Source organism: Scheffersomyces xylosifermentans, assembly GCF_036884685.1.
Source record: "Scheffersomyces xylosifermentans strain CBS 12540 chromosome Unknown RJT20scaffold_7, whole genome shotgun sequence".
In the NCBI taxonomy this organism is placed as follows: domain Eukaryota; kingdom Fungi; phylum Ascomycota; class Pichiomycetes; order Serinales; family Debaryomycetaceae; genus Scheffersomyces; species Scheffersomyces xylosifermentans.
Window position 1 is genome coordinate 494,862 of NW_027042945.1, and position 15,781 is coordinate 510,642.

The 15,781-nt window shown below is 42.4% G+C and overlaps 3 protein-coding genes across 3 annotated transcripts; 2 read left to right on the forward strand and 1 right to left on the reverse strand. All coding sequences in view use genetic code 12, as the record gives it.

Annotated features, from left to right (window-relative positions):
* The first annotated feature begins 551 nt into the window (after positions 1 to 551).
* On the forward strand, positions 552 to 4,997 carry RJT20DRAFT_130394 (E3 ubiquitin-protein ligase). Its single transcript, XM_064917730.1, has one exon. The coding sequence runs from the start codon at positions 915 to 917 to the stop codon at positions 4,782 to 4,784; it is 3,870 nt and encodes a 1,289-aa protein (XP_064772404.1). The 5' UTR covers positions 552 to 914; the 3' UTR covers positions 4,785 to 4,997.
* Positions 4,998 to 8,181, reverse strand: PMT1 (dolichyl-phosphate-mannose-protein mannosyltransferase; the record flags this gene model as incomplete). Its single annotated transcript, XM_064915767.1, has 2 exons — positions 4,998 to 5,526; positions 5,704 to 8,181. The coding sequence occupies 2 exons, from the start codon at positions 8,179 to 8,181 to the stop codon at positions 5,194 to 5,196; spliced, it is 2,811 nt and encodes a 936-aa protein (XP_064772405.1). The 3' UTR covers positions 4,998 to 5,193.
* A 4,102-nt stretch (positions 8,182 to 12,283) lies between these two features.
* Positions 12,284 to 15,728, forward strand: ENA21 (Ena21p; the record flags this gene model as incomplete). The annotated part of the gene is made up of 4 exons (XM_064918971.1): positions 12,284 to 14,859; positions 14,881 to 15,070; positions 15,092 to 15,122; positions 15,147 to 15,728. 4 exons carry the CDS (start codon positions 12,284 to 12,286, stop codon positions 15,233 to 15,235), a joined length of 2,886 nt encoding a protein of 961 aa, XP_064772406.1. The 3' UTR covers positions 15,236 to 15,728.
* Positions 15,729 to 15,781: the final 53 nt, after the last annotated feature.

Sequence of the window (15,781 nt, forward strand, 5' to 3'; positions counted from 1 at the left end):
ATTCAAACAACTTCCTCTTCTGATATCTCTTGGAGTAACACATCAATAAATAGTAGTCGATATACCAATCAATAAACTAATCAATATACTATTCACAACTAATCAACCAATATACTATTCACAATTATCATTGTAGTTTAACTCCGACAATTATAGCCGATGGCTAAGAAAACCCCAATTGGTAGCACCGCTTAAGTATACCCGGCTGCAATTTTCTTTTGAGGAGTGCTCTTTCAAATGAGTGCTATTTAGATAGATAGTAGATAGATAGTAGTTTTTTGAATTATAACTATAAAAATAGTAGTTTTCAAGTGTTTTCGTAGTTGCTACCCATTCTAACACCCTTCTACCCACCCCATCCCCCAGAACTCTACCCTTCCACCATTTCTACCAGAAGCCCTCCATGACGGGCCCTCATAACAATCCCACAACGTTAGCCCAACATCGACATCACGCGACCGCACATCACGTGACCAAATCTCCACCATCGAACGCTTTCAGAAGCGTTAACTTCTGTGTTGACGGTGAATATCTTCTTCCACTAGAGGTATTGTTGCCTTTTGTTGTATTTTAACTGCAGTGGGACCGTCTCCGAAGAGGTAGGAACCGATTGAAATCGCTATTTTTCCAGGAATTTGCAGCCGGACCGGATTTGACTGGGTGTTGAGTGGTTAATTAGTAGTGTTCATATTAAGAGCCAAGAGGAGAATAAGGAGCAAGCCAACGGATTCGGATCAGTTTGGTAGGTAAAGCGAAGCTGAAAATTGGGAAAGAGTTCTTGAAAATAGTCTCTATAGAGATATCTATTTGCTATTATCGATTTTTCACCGTAAAAACTAAGCAGTCTGGGTGTTTCCTTGACCCTTTTTGCATCATCTTCAACGCCACTAATTTCTATAACTTTTCATTTATAGATGATGTCAGAAGACCATACTTGTAGGATCTGTCGTGGAGAAGCAACGGCATCACAGCCGCTCTTACATCCTTGCAAGTGCCGAGGATCAATCAAATACATCCATCAGGATTGTCTTCTTGAATGGCTCAAGCATTCCAACAAATCCACTGAAAAATGTGATATTTGCAATACCACTTACCGTTTCAGAATCATATATGATCCCTCAATGCCTCTGAGGATACCGCTATCTTTGGTGTGGTCGAAACTCGTCCAGATAGTCAGCTCAACCAGCTTGAAAACGGTGTCGATATTCTTATACTTCCTTTGCTTGATCCTTCAAGTGCCGTTGTATTGGAAGTTTGCTGGAAGAATCTATACATGGGCTATTGACGGCAGCATGCCAGTTCACAACCCTTCATTCATAAATGCACTTCTCTTTGGCGAATTCGATATAGAATCGTTCATTCTGGAGTCAGCGAGCCAATTGAGTCCGCTTGAAGTACTGTTACTTAAAGTACGCCGGTTTTTCGAGTATACCTACATCAGTGGGCTTCAGTATATAACAATCGCGGTGTTAGTCCACATAGCTTTGTTTGTGGAGCACGAATGGGTGATCCGTGATGAGGGCTACAGAAAGTTGTTATTGCGCAAGATAGGAACGGAACCCGTGGCGAACTTGGTTGACATGCTTCAGCAGGCACTCAACGCCAGAAGAGACGATAACGAGGACGAGACCACCAATTTACAGCGATTGGAGACCATTGCGGCAGCAATGAGAGATCTCCAAGACGATAATAATGGAGCTTTCAATAATAATGGCAACAGGGAAGAGTTTTTGAGAAGAGCTATCAATGCTGGAGAGGTCTTCAACGATGATTTGAACAACATCGGCCCAATAGCAGAAGAAAACGAATTATCTGACGGTGAAGTCGCCGATGATGAAGAGAGAAGAACTGTATATTTGCACCCAGAGAACAGAGAAAGAAGGGTCAGAAGAGAAGAAGAGCACAATAATCATACTGACGAGGAAGACAATGAAGTACGGGAAACCGCTGGAGGCAATGTATTTCATAATGGAAATGCACATGTCAATCTCGGTATACATAATAACGTCGAAATTGAAAATGACCATGTCCAAAACCATAACCATAACCATAACCACGACAACGACCATGACCATGACCACAACCACAACAATGATATCCACGGTCAACACCACGAACTTGGCCATGACCACTTAGTTAATCGTCACCACCATGTAAATGAACCAAACGACCCTCCAATAATGGACCGAGACAGAGGGTTTGACGAATTTTTCCAGGAAGATGGTATCAATGAGGACGAGATAGAAGCCGAAGCACTAGCTGACGCTGCAGCCAATGCAAATGCCAATGCTGGTGGTGGATTCGCAGAGTTCTTGGAACTTTTTGGTATCAACTTGAATATTAAAACACCTATTTTCCTCATGTTCATCTGTGACTTTGTCATTTCCGCATATTTGTTTGTGATATACTTGATTCCACATATGTTAGGTAACTTGTTTTTCTCGATTACTGGAACCATCGTGAAAGCCATTGACGCAACGGTATTTAAACGTGTTTTAGCCCCAGCATTCGAAAACTATGGCCCTACAAAGCAATGGAATACCATAAGGTCTGCTATCAAAGGCGTCGAATTCGTCGACTTTGCATTGGTAACTGCGTATGAATATCTTATTTCTCCAGCAATTACCACCTTCCGCAACCTTTTCATAGAGTTGGAGAACTCTCTGTACTCATTCTTTGAGCGCACGATACTCTTGTCCGTTGGATACGGCATCATCGCCTACGGAATCTACAAGTTTATGACTTCCCTAATTTCTGGTAAGAAGCCAGTGAAGGGAACATCACGTAAGATTTACAAGGTTCTTTTTGAAGTCAGCTCAACTACAAAGGTATTCATTGTGTTCGCCATTGAAATCTTCTTCTTTCCAGTCTACTGTGGATGGTTACTTGACTTCTGCGTTGCACCACTAGTTTTACCGGAGTTTACAAAGAGAACTTCATCTGGTCTCAGCACGTTTGTCCTTTTAACATCATCTTACTATGAACTGCTGACAATCCTTTTCTACTGGAGTTTTGGAACCTTGTACATGTTGTTATTTGCTTTATTTGTTGGCATGGTAAGAAGCAGTATATTGCGCCCGGGAGTTCTCTTCTTTATTAGATCTCCCGATGACCCCAACGCCAGATTGATACACGATGCACTTGTTAAGCCATTAATGTTGCAGTTGTCTCGTATCTATTTGAGTGCCAAGGTATACACTGGGTTCATTTTGGTTGGAATTGGAGGAATTACTTGGGGATTCAGATATTTATTAAGTACAACCAATGGTACCATCTTTTTGCCGGTGCAATCTGAATCGATAATTGTTGATTTGATTATCGCCGGTGTCACCGCAAGGATCATTATACAGCAAACATGGGCTCTTGAGTATTGCAAGCTCTACTGGACTCGAGTTTTCGAGATCTCGTGCCATAAATTGCGTTTGTCTCACTTCATCCTTGGAAGGCCCATTTCTCAAGAAAGAGGATATGTGGTATACAGAAATATCTTCCAGCAGATTATGGCGACCGCTCAACCAGATTTTAGCAATCCTGTTTCATACAGACAGGCACTGGCCATCTTCAGGGAAAACCATGCAGTTAACGCATGCTTTGTTCCTAACGGAAACTACGTCAGAGCTCCTGACAATGATACCATATCCAGAAAGTTTATCAAAAAGCTCTTTGTACTGGTCACCAAAGATGATAAATTATTAAGTGTTGTCGATAATAATCCACCACGATCTGGATACGAGACTCCTACTTCCGAAGAAGAAGAGGAGCTAAATACTGATAACGCTTATACCATAGTTTACAGGCCACCTAACTTCAAGATGAGATGCTTTGGACTCATTTGCATGCTTTGGGTCTTCGCCGTAATTGCCATTTCTGTTGTGACATTCAGTTCCTTATTCATAGGTAGGATATTTGTCCAAGCAGTTCTGTACTTCGACCCGACATTCCATGCAATTGTGGCTAAGCGCAATTATAGATATGATGTACCAGAGGTTGCCATTGGTCTCGGATTGGAGCTTGCATTATTGTACCAATATGACAAGGGGCTTCACTTCCCATTCTTTTCTAATGTGGAGATTGGCCTCGGAGAAAATGAAGTCAACCAAAATAGAAACCAAGCGCAAGAACAGCCAGCCGCTGTACCTCCAGAAGTAAATCAGCAACAACAACAGCAAGTAAATGCAGAGGAAGAACAGAGAGGTGTCTTGGGTAGGTTTGGACTCCGTTTAGAACACCAGGTACGTTTGAGAAGAGAATTTGGTTTCTTGATTCCATGTTTATCATACTCTTTGTGGATCTTATGGCTCCAAGGTGTACATCTCTTTGTTGTGGATCGTCCGCTTAGATTCTACTATAACTTAACGGAACTTCCATATTTGCTCAATAGAGTTACTATCCCTATCCATTTGATAACATCATGCTGGACATTGCTTCCATTCATGTCGTACGTTTTCGTTGCTGCCCATTTCTTGAGAATGGATGACGATGCGACAACATGGTCTCAATTGTTGTGGGGATACGGGTTTTATCCTGTTTTGATCAATATAGGTTTGGTTGGGCTTCCAGTGTTCACCTATGTTGTATATTTATTTGCAACGGAGGTACCAAGCAGCGACCCCAAGTACATCTACGCATTCCCAGTCCTGTTTGTATTCTTCGTGTTGCTTAAGACACTTTATGGCACATATAAGTTGTATTCCAAGATCAACGATCAGGTAAAGAGCGAGAAGTATGTGAGAGGTAGAGCCATTGAGAATATAGATCTTTCGGAGGATGAAAGTGACAATTGAATAAGATTGGACTTCGTGATTGAGATTTAGAATTTGAAAATGAAAATGAACCAGTCGTTATCCACGACAGTCAGTACAGATCCAAGCGGAGAGAGAGTAAGGCACTCATATCTGCATATATATATATAGTTTAGTTTATGGGAGTATATATTATTCGACGATGGTAACATGCCAGAGGGCATGTAGTGATACAATGAAATAATGATATCATACAGAAATTGTCGTAGCAAAATGGTGATTCTCTTTACATTTCTAGAACACTAGAACAATTCAAACTTAATATATATTTAAAAGAACAGAAGAACTCATCTGGTGGGACCCAAAGAAGTTCCAAAACAAGAGAAGAACTAGGAAAATGAAGTAAATCATGAAGATTCATGACATGAAGTTTCTATACACAAGTATCCCCTTACTCGTCCTTGGCAGGTTCGTCCTTTACAGCCTCGTCCTTGGCAGGTTCTTCTTCTTTTACAGGCTCTTCCTTTGGAGTCTCTTCCTTTGGAGGCTCTTCCTTTACAGGCTCTTCCTTTACAGGCTCTTCCTTTACAGACTCGGCCTCGGCCTCTGCCTCGGACTCTGGCTCAATTACAGGCTCAATCTCTTCCACCTCTGGTGTATCTTGTTGCTCAACTGGAGCTTCAGCTTCCTCGGCTTGTGGAGTTTCTTCAAGTTCGACTGGAACCTGGACGTCTTCGACCTGTGGGGTCTCTTCAAGGTCAACGGCCAATGGAGGAACGACTTGCTCTGGGATCACTGGTTCTTCCAGATCTTCTTCAGCTGGTTCTTCTTGTGCCTTTTGAACAGGGGGCTGTTCTTCGTTATCGTCAGAAGAGTCATCTTGAGCAGGCTCTTCGGCAGCTTCATCGACAACGACGGCTTCTTCTACTACAATGTCATCTACAAGAACATCTTCAACAACTGGCAAGTTCTCTTCAACTGGTTCTTCCTTCTTGGCTTGCTTCTTGGCCTTTTCCTCGGAAAGATGGTCATCTTGCTTAACAGCAGCCTTCTGAGCTGCCAAAGGAGTCTCAAGAGCTTCCTTGTTCTGTTCAACAATGCTGTCAACAGATGGACGCTGGAAGGAGCTCGTTGGGGTGTTACTGGTAGTCTCGCTACTGTACTCAGCAAGGCTGTCGTGGAAGTTCTTACAGTCAAAGTCCCAAGTGGATAAGGCCTTGGCAGCGTTACACTTATCCTTGGTCCAAGGAGTTGCGTAAATCAAGGACGAGTAGTTAATGTAGAAGAGAGTACTGAGGATCACAAAGATCACAACAACACCGTAAGCAACATTCTGTAAGGCTCTGTTACGGGCAAGCAAATAACTGGTGAAAATCTCCAAGAAGTGACCCAAAGCCAAGATACCGAAGTAGAGAGCTGGCAAATAATGGTGCAAGAACAATTGTCTTCCCATGATGAAGAATGGAAGATAATGGAGTGCCCAACCAAGAACATAGGAGAAAGTCTGGACGTTAAAGTTGTAGACATTCTTGTCACTTCCAACTGGGCTTCCTGTCCACCATCTTACGATGTTAACGAGAGCGTAGGTGATGAACGAGAAGATGGTGGTGGTGGTAGCCCACCAAACGACGGCATTACCCATGAAATACACTTGTTTGTTCTCTCTGACCCAGTAGTTGATACCTCTGAGCAAGAAAGGCCAGTCTTGAGGGTCAGACTGCCAGTTGTGGTGGTTAGTCAAGCCCTGGTTGATCTTCCACATTCTCTTGTGGGCCTCGACGACCTTCTGCCAAAGAGAAAGCTTAGGGTAGTTGATAATTCTGGCCTGCTTTCTGTTCAAGTATGGGTTGTTGTTGGTTTCTATGTACCACATGGTCAAGGCTCTTCTTCCCGAGGAGGCAGCAGTTACTTCTTGTTGGCCAAAACCCCATTCTGGAAGCTTGACTTCACTGGAGAATAAGTAATGGCCCGTCATAGCATGCTTGAATCTGATGATCGAGGTCAAAGCAATGACGTTTTCTTGGGCTTCTCCCTTTGGAGTCTTGTAATCTACGATTTCTACGACCCAGTCGTCGTTGGCATCACCACCAAAGCCGTCGAATCCATAACAAGAGGCTTCCTTTTGCCAGTCACGTTCGGAAACTGGAGGCTTTTCGTCGTGGGAATGGAGTCTTCTTCCGGTGTTGACATGTCTTAATCTGATTTTCATTCCGTTGGTCAATGGCACGAAGGTTTCGTTGTAGACGGTGGTGTTCAAGTAAGGTTCAATGAACCATTGGTTATTGGAGTCCAAGTGTGGGTACAAAGTGATCTGTTGTTGCTTGGAACCAGTTGGATAGTAATGTTCATGGGAGTGTAAGTAACCACCCTGGGTATCCAAATGACGAATTGTCACGGTAGAACCCAAACCAACTTGGGCAAGAATGTTCTTTGGAATGGTGTTTCCTTCCAAGCCTGCTCTGAAAGCCGAGCTCATGAATGCTCCGCCGTCTCCTTCCTTGTATAATACTCTGAAGTGGATAGCGAAGAAGAAAATGTACAAAGCGATGGGGACACCAAGCAAGACGGTTCCTCTGAAGAAGAAGTGAGCGACAACCTTCTTGGAGCTGACGGAGAGATCTCCGATGATGAACCAGAGCTGGTAGACACATAACAAGCCGACCCAAGCTACGGTGAATAAACCGACCCATTTAGAGGAAAGAGCCAATCCCAAAGCGACTCCAGTAGCAAGCAAAGCTCTGAACCAATTGGCAGAGAATGGGGTTTGGATCTCGAACTTCTTCCAAGCGTACACGGCGGCAGCGATGAAGAAGAGAAGCGGAGAGTCAAGCAAGATGTATCTGGAGATGGTAACGTTGGAGTTTTCAATGATCAAGAGGAACGCCGTCACGGCAGCGATGATTGGTCTGACACCGGATTGTCTTAACGTGAAGTAGGCCAAAAGAACGGTACCAACACCCAAAACGGCGGGGAATTGTCTCATAAGAACGTATGGAGTTCCTTCGGGGAAGTAGTCACCAATGGACTTGAACTCAAAGTCACCTTTGAAGCCGCCAAGAGCACCGACGGCAGCAAAGAGCATCTTGGCCAAAGGAGGATGGACGTCCATGAAGTATGTTCCCAAGATGTACTTTCTGGAGAAGCCGCCGAAGTGGACTTCGTCGAACACCACCGACTTCGGATATGACAAGTTGTAGAGTCTGACGTAGAACGAAGCCAAAGCAAGAGCAGCAACGAGGTAGAGTTCGTGGACTCCGAGGAACAGACGTTTCTTGAGGACAGTTGGGCTTGGATCTGTGACCAAGTATGAACGGATTTCACCGTTGGCGTATACGGGATCGACCAAAGGATCGAGAGAGAGAAGGGAAGCTGAGTGCTTAGACGACTTGAGGGCCGCTGCTTTGGCAGCGGCGGCGGCAGTGGTAGTCTTCTTAGCCATTGGATGATGGGGGATGGTTGAAGAGGGAGAAGTTGTTTGGGGACAACGACCTAGTCAATTGACGGTGGGAAGATGGAGAAGAGGGATTGAAATGGGGGAGAAGTAAGGAGGTGAAGGGGAAACAAGGTGAATGGGAAAGATGAAAAGAGGAAGTGGATGTGAAAGTGAAAAATCGCCAGAGAGAGTGGGAGAGGAAGCAGTGTACACAGTGAGAAAGTGGGAGAGTAACACAGTGGGAGAGAGAGAGAGTAAGAGAACAACGTAGCAGAGAGAGTAAGAGAACAGGGTAGCACAGTGAGAGAATGGAGAGAGAGAACAGAGTAGCAGAGAGAGACACGGTAAGTGAGAGAGTGAGAGTGTGAGGGAGTGTGAGGGAGAGTAGGTAACCAGTGAGAGACAGTGAGAGAGGCAGACAGAGAGAGAGACACGCTCAGGCAAAGGGTCCACTGTGAGAGAGTGCGAGTTTACAGAGAGAGCGAGAGAGAGTAAGACAGCCTGTGTGTGTTCATAGTGAGAGAACGGCAGTCAGACAGAGAGAGTTCAGTGAGTTCACAGCGACAGCTCACAGCGACAGCTCACAGCGAGAAAAAGACACGCTACATGAAGAAAAGCCAACGAAAAATTAGAGAATGGGGAAGGTGTGCATATACAAGACCAAAACAACAGGGTGTTCATAAACACGTACACGTACACGTATTCAATGGTGGGTGAGAGAGAGAGAGAGAGTGTGTGTGTGTGTGTGTGTTGTGTATGGAACGTGATTAATGACATGATTATTTTAGTGTGGGAGGTAGAACTTACCTAACGGAGAGGGTCTCTTATACTCCTAGTGGTTATGTAATTAATTATATTGCTACAGCTTCTGTTGTCTTTGGTGTTTCACACAGAATCTCTCTGTGTGTTTCTTTGTGTGCGTGTCTCTCTTTCTGGTCTCTCTTGTGAGTGAGTGAGTGAGTGAGTGAGTGAGTGAGTGAGTGAGTGATTGAGTAGTAAGTGAATCACTGAGTAAGTGATAGGCGAGTAAGTGTGTATTTATAACACTTAATGCACCAGTGAGTGGGTTGTGCTGTGGAGAATACATAATACATAATACATATTGAAGGCTGGATAATACATAATGAGTAATGAATGCTGGATAATGAATACTGAATATTGAATATTGAACACTGAATAATGAATATTGAATACTGAATAATGAATAATGAATACTAAAAAATGAATAATAAATGGTCTCTCCTTAATGTGACTGAATTACTGATTTTGTAGAATAGAACAAATGAGTCTCTCTTTTGTTTGTTAGTTAGAGTGAAGTTGAGTGTGTATTGAGGTAGAATATAGACAATACTGTCAATACTGTCAATATAGTTCTACAAAGAACGAGTCCCACCAAAAATTGAATACTTCGTAAATGACTATTGTGATTGAGTGTGTAGAATACATACGGTTGGTTTCTCATTGAATACTACAAATTCATTCAATACAGTTCTTAAAGAATGTGTCCCACGTTATTCAATGAGGTTGTAAATGAGTCTGCTTCAAAGAACGGGTCCCATTTCATTGAATAAGTTGGCAAATGAGTGAGTACAATACATAATGAACGAGATAACATAGTGAATATGTTTTTACTTATTTATATGTGTATGCATGTAGCTATATGATCTGATTGGTACTTTAGGACTGAAGAGTGGGTGAGTATTAACAAAAAGCCTTCAATGGGAGCGACCAGTCAGGGAAATCTGAAGACAAACGTAGATGAACGACTCTCCCTTGAGTGAAAGTTGAATAGAGAGCAGTGAGTTTATGAATGAGACATAATGAGTAGTGAAATTAATGTGTTGCGATGTGGCAAATATGAGCTAGAACGAATAGAATAGAGATTCAATGTGTAGCATATTGGGTTGAATACTATGAAATTGGTTGCTCTTGTCTAATGAGTAAACCGGTGAGAAGTTGAACAAGAATAGACGTTCGATAAAGTATATTGGTTTTAATTAGTAAGTCGTGGCCTATTGAACAATGTGTTATGTTGCTGTAAGTCACTGGTTAAATGCACGGAAGGAAGCGATGAGCAAAGTCACACAGTAAGAGAGAGTACGATGGGTTGCTGAGTTAACTGACTCACCAAGGGAATATAACCAAGCAACGATCTCCCATAAATGGGTCAGTAGTGAGCTGAATATGCTTCGCGAACTTTGCAAGTCAGTGGCTGTTAATAGACTGATCATGCTTAGAAATCACTAATGAAGGTACTTAGCAGAGTACTGAGTATGCTTAGCCACTAATGAAGGGTACTTAGCACAGCAATTAAAAACTACAAGTAAGTTAACTGATTGCAAGGTGGATCTCAATTGGCTGCAAAATATCGCAGGGCATACTTTTCCAATTCACAAACCGCCTTGAGGTCTGGAACCTTTAGCTAGCCATGTGACAAACAACCCAGCATAGTAGCTAACGTGAAGAAATCAAGCAAATCGATGAAGTCATCTCCACATTCTCAATCACAATATCTTCATTGGATCCTAGTGTTATCGTTCTGTGCCGTTACGAAAGATATTATCTTCGTAATCGAACTTTAAAAGTATTGGCACTGCCACTTTGCTGTTACAGTACTTTCATACAACTGATGAAATTGTCCCAATTGGATCCCCTGCCAGGATCGTATCCCAGTTTCATATTTACTTTACTCTACTGAAAACAAAGTTTTAAGCTATTTTGAAGAAATAAGCTAAGCCTTTGTGGTCTATTACTTGCCAATTACATTCTGTGCAAGAATCTTCACATATTTCATGTCTAATTATTACTTTCTCTCCAAACCTTTGGACTGCAAAATATCTTCCCGTTATCACATTTGGCGTCTTTTATCATCACATTTGACGCCTTCAGGTTCTTTATCATGAACTTTCCCATGTTCTCTCTGCCTTTTCCGTCTTCTCTCCACTCCCTTCACTGGTCAACCCCCGACCCCCGACCCACGTTGCCCCTGTCTCCAATTTAACCCTCCAATTTAACTTTATTTCCGTTTTTTCTTGATTGCTCCCATTGACTCTTCCATTAATTAGGGCATTTTCCTGGCGAAGTTCTTGGCTCGTTGCCTAAATTGCATAACTCCTGTACCACCGTATTGTCTTGGCGGTGAAAAGTCACTTTTTCTCTCGCTTTTCTCCCAATTTTCTCCCAATTTTCTCAGACTTTGCTCTCAAATAATCTCTGTCTTCCCTCGCTAGTTCTCGCTATTCATCGCTTTTTTCCCTTAATTTAGTGAATCTCCCCCTACTTCCAGCGAGCCAATTTATGAAGGTGTGGAGTCATTTTTTTTTTCGCAGATTTTTGTGCTGGTACCACCAGAAGATGTGCTATATAATGAAAATCTTCTTAATATATATATAAATGCATATTCCTTTGGAACTAGCAGTTATCTCCACCGTTTAGATTGCAATTCTTTTTAAAAAAAAAGGTAACCTTTCTTCTTCTCATCAGAACTACAATAGGCACGCTGTTCATACTTGCTTAAACCATAAAATCGTTTCAAACCGTCCCCCCAATCACAGAATCAATCTTACCTTATTACGATTACGTAATCACCGCCTCGACACCTTCTCCAACAGGATTATCTTATCTGTTTGCAACTAAAATTTTTCAGTTGCGGTTTTCAGTTGAAGTTCTTTCTTTCTTTGTTATTCAATACCTTTGAACTCTCTATTCACGTAACTAAGTTTGTGTGAATATAGTCAACAGCAACTTGCTCCAGGTATACCTTTTTTTTTTATCCGTTCTGGGAATTTTTGCCCATTAAAATCCGTGGAAAATAAAGTCTTCTAGTTCCGATATCGTAGTTCACAATGGTTCGCCAATTAGTCAAGGCAATGAAGATGAAGGCGGTCAAAAACCGTCTGAACAACGGTCAGTTCTAAAGCTATCGGATACCGAAGAAGCTTACAGGCTTACGGTCAGCCAAGTGGCCCAGAAATTTGACGTGGATCTTGCCGAGGGGCTTTCAGAGCACCAGGTTAAGGAACATTTAGCCAAGTATGGTTTGAACAACTTGGGAGCCGAAGAGAAGATCTCGATTACGAAGATCTTGGCTCACCAGATTTTCAATGCCATGGTTCTCGTTCTTATCATCTCTATGGTTATCGCTTTAGCCATTAAAGATTGGATCTCTGGTGGTGTTATTGCTGGTGTTGTTGGTATCAATGTTATTGTTGGTTTTATTCAAGAATTCAAGGCAGAGAAGACCATGGGTTCGTTACGTACCTTGAGTTCTCCTACTGCCAATGTGATCAGAGGAAGTCATACGATTAGTATTAATGCTGAGGATGTTGTACCCGGTGATATAGTTCTTATTAACGTTGGTGATACCATTCCAGCTGATTTGAGACTTATTGATAGTGTTAATTTGGAAACTGACGAGGCCCTTTTGACAGGTGAATCTTTGCCAGTAGCTAAGGACCACTATCAGGTTTATGATGATTTGAGTCAGCCAATTCCTGTGGGTGACCGTTTGAATATGGCTTTCAGTTCTTCAGTGGTTTCTAAAGGTAGAGGTACTGGTGTAGCAGTTTCCACTGGACTCCACACTGAAATCGGTAAAATTGCGGATTCATTGAAGAACGGTGATGATAAGATGATTGTTAAAGTCGACAGACAGAAGAATCCCAATGCTGGGCTCAAGGATTATGCTTATGCCATTGGAAAATCAACTTATAATGTTGTCATGAACGTTTTAGGCACCAATGTTGGAACTCCCTTGCAAAGAAGATTGGCATGGTTGGCTATTCTCTTGTTTTGGGTAGCTGTTCTCTTTGCTATTGTCGTTATGGCGTCGCAGAAGATGAATGTTAACAAAAATGTGGCTATATACGCCATCTGTGTTGCCCTTTCTATGATTCCGTCGTCTTTGATAGTTGTTTTGACAATCACCATGGCCATTGGAGCACAGGTGATGGTAACCAAAAATGTTATCGTCCGTAAGTTGGACTCGCTAGAGGCTTTGGGTGGTATCAACGACATTTGCTCTGATAAGACTGGAACATTAACAATGGGAAAGATGATTGCCAGAAAGGTATGGATTCCGACTCTAGGAACTTATCTCGTCCAGAACTCCAATGAACCCTTTAATCCTACAGTTGGTGATGTGACTTTCAATAAGAAATCACCTAAACAGATGAAGGATGAAGATGAGGAAGCTGATTTCATTCCTAGCTTGCCTGATCCACATCCTCCTTTATTTAGGAAATGGATAGACACTGCAACAATGGCTAATATAGCTACGGTTAAGGAAATTCCAGTGCCAGGAACCGAGAAATTGGAGTGGCAAGCGCAAGGTGATGCTACAGAAATCGCTATTAATGTTTTTACAACTAGATTAGGTTTCAGTAGAGATGGTATTACTGAAGAACGCGATTTAGAGCACTTGGCCGAGTTCCCTTTTGACTCTTCGATAAAAAGAATGTCAACTGTCTTCAAAAGCAAGTCTTCCCAGACTACTACTGTTTTCTCCAAGGGAGCTGTTGAAAGGCTTTTGGGTATTTGCAAATACTGGTATGACAATGAAGATCTTGTTCCTTTGACCGAGGAAGACAAGCATTTCATTGAGTCTAACATGTCAGCGCTCTCCTCCGAAGGATTGAGAGTTCTTGCCTTTGCGGACCGTCAGATTAATCCAGAGAAGGAAAATGTGAATAAAAGAGAAATAGTTGAGGCCAACTTGATTTTCTTGGGATTGGTCGGTATTTATGACCCACCTAGACCTGAGAGTGCCAAATCAGTAAAGTTGTGCCATAAAGCCGGTATCAATGTCCACATGTTAACTGGAGATCATCCTGGAACTGCAAGAGCAATTGCTCAAGAAGTTGGTATTTTGCCGCACAACTTGTACCATTATAGTCAAGAGGTTGTAGATGTAATGGTTATCACCGCCAATGATTTCGATGCCTTGAGTGATGATCAAATTGACAAGTTACCCGTATTGCCATTAGTTATAGCTCGTTGTGCGCCTCAAACAAAGGTCCGTATGATTGAAGCTTTACATCGTCGTGGCAAGTTCGTTGCTATGACTGGTGATGGTGTTAACGATTCTCCCTCTTTGAAGAAAGCCGATGTGGGTATTGCTATGGGTCTTAACGGCTCTGATGTTGCTAAGGATGCTGCCGATATCGTTTTGACGGATGACAATTTTTCTTCCATTTTGAATGCTATTGAAGAGGGAAGGAGAATGTCCTCCAACATCCAGAAGTTTGTATTACAACTTTTGGCCGAAAATGTTGCACAGGCTCTTTATTTAATGATTGGTTTGGCCTTTCTTGACAATGATGGCTTTTCGGTGTTCCCTTTGGCTCCTGTTGAAGTCTTGTGGATTATCGTGGTCACTTCGTGTTTCCCAGCCATGGGATTGGGTCAAGAAAAAGCTCAGGACGATATTTTGGATATGCCTCCGAATAAGACCATTTTCACTTGGGAAGTCATTATAGATATGATTGCTTACGGCTTTTGGATGGCTGTATGTTGTCTTCTTTGCTTCGTAGTCATCGTTTTTGGTAAAGGTGATGGTTACTTGGGACATGGTTGCAATACCGAATCGGGACATGGCTGTAACTTGGTTTTCAGAGGCAGATCTGGAGCCTTTGCAGCCTTTACGTGGTGTGCTTTGTTATTGGCTTGGGAATGTATGCACATGAGGTTGTCATTCTTTAAAATGAGACCTGAATCTGAATTGCCGTGGTGGAAACAGTTAGGAGCAGATCTTTGGGAGAACCAATTCTTGTTCTGGTCGATTTTCTTTGGCTTCGTTTCTGTCTTTCCTGTGATTTACATACCTGTGATTAACGACAAGGTATTCTTACATGACCCAATTGGTTACGAATGGGGTCTTGCTTTTGGATTTACAATTGTATTCTTAGCAGGAGCTGAGGCCTGGAAATGGTTCAAGAGAGTTTATATCCGTAAGGCCGAAGCCCAAAACCCAGAGTATGAATTGGAGAGGAATGATCCATTCCAAAAGTACGCTTCTTTCTCCAAGGACAACACCATGGTTGTCGTGGAGAAGATTGTGTAGACCGTTAGTTTTACATTTTTATTCTGTTATTTAGTAGCGACTTCTTCGGACTTTTGCTTTCATTGAAATTAGAAAAACCAAAAAAAAAGTCGAGGTTTTTATGGGTTTGAGTCCCATCGCACTCATGATGAGTTTTCCTCCATTAATATATGTTCAAATTGTTTAGGTATTAGAATCTATATGTGAGGTTACAGGATGGTGAAAGCGTTCTTTCGCAGCTAAATGCATCGTGTATATCATGTACAGCCCTTAACGAGTGCTATCTCTCCAAAGTATTGCAATTCAACGCAACGCAATAATCACAGAATTTGCTACTCATTCCCTTGTTTCTTATATCTAACAGAAATGAATTCGCTTCACGAATCCCACCATACCCAAGTTTTTGTTGCAATCCATTTTTTTGCAACTACATAGCCGCCCTAGGCTTCCCAATCGGGCGATGAACCGCTTGCATGCGCTCTTTCTCTTGAGTCTCGACCGACCTCTGCCCTCGAAACTCAAAGGCTTTTGCCCTCCTCTTTGAGGTGCCTCTCCCGCGCAAGTGTA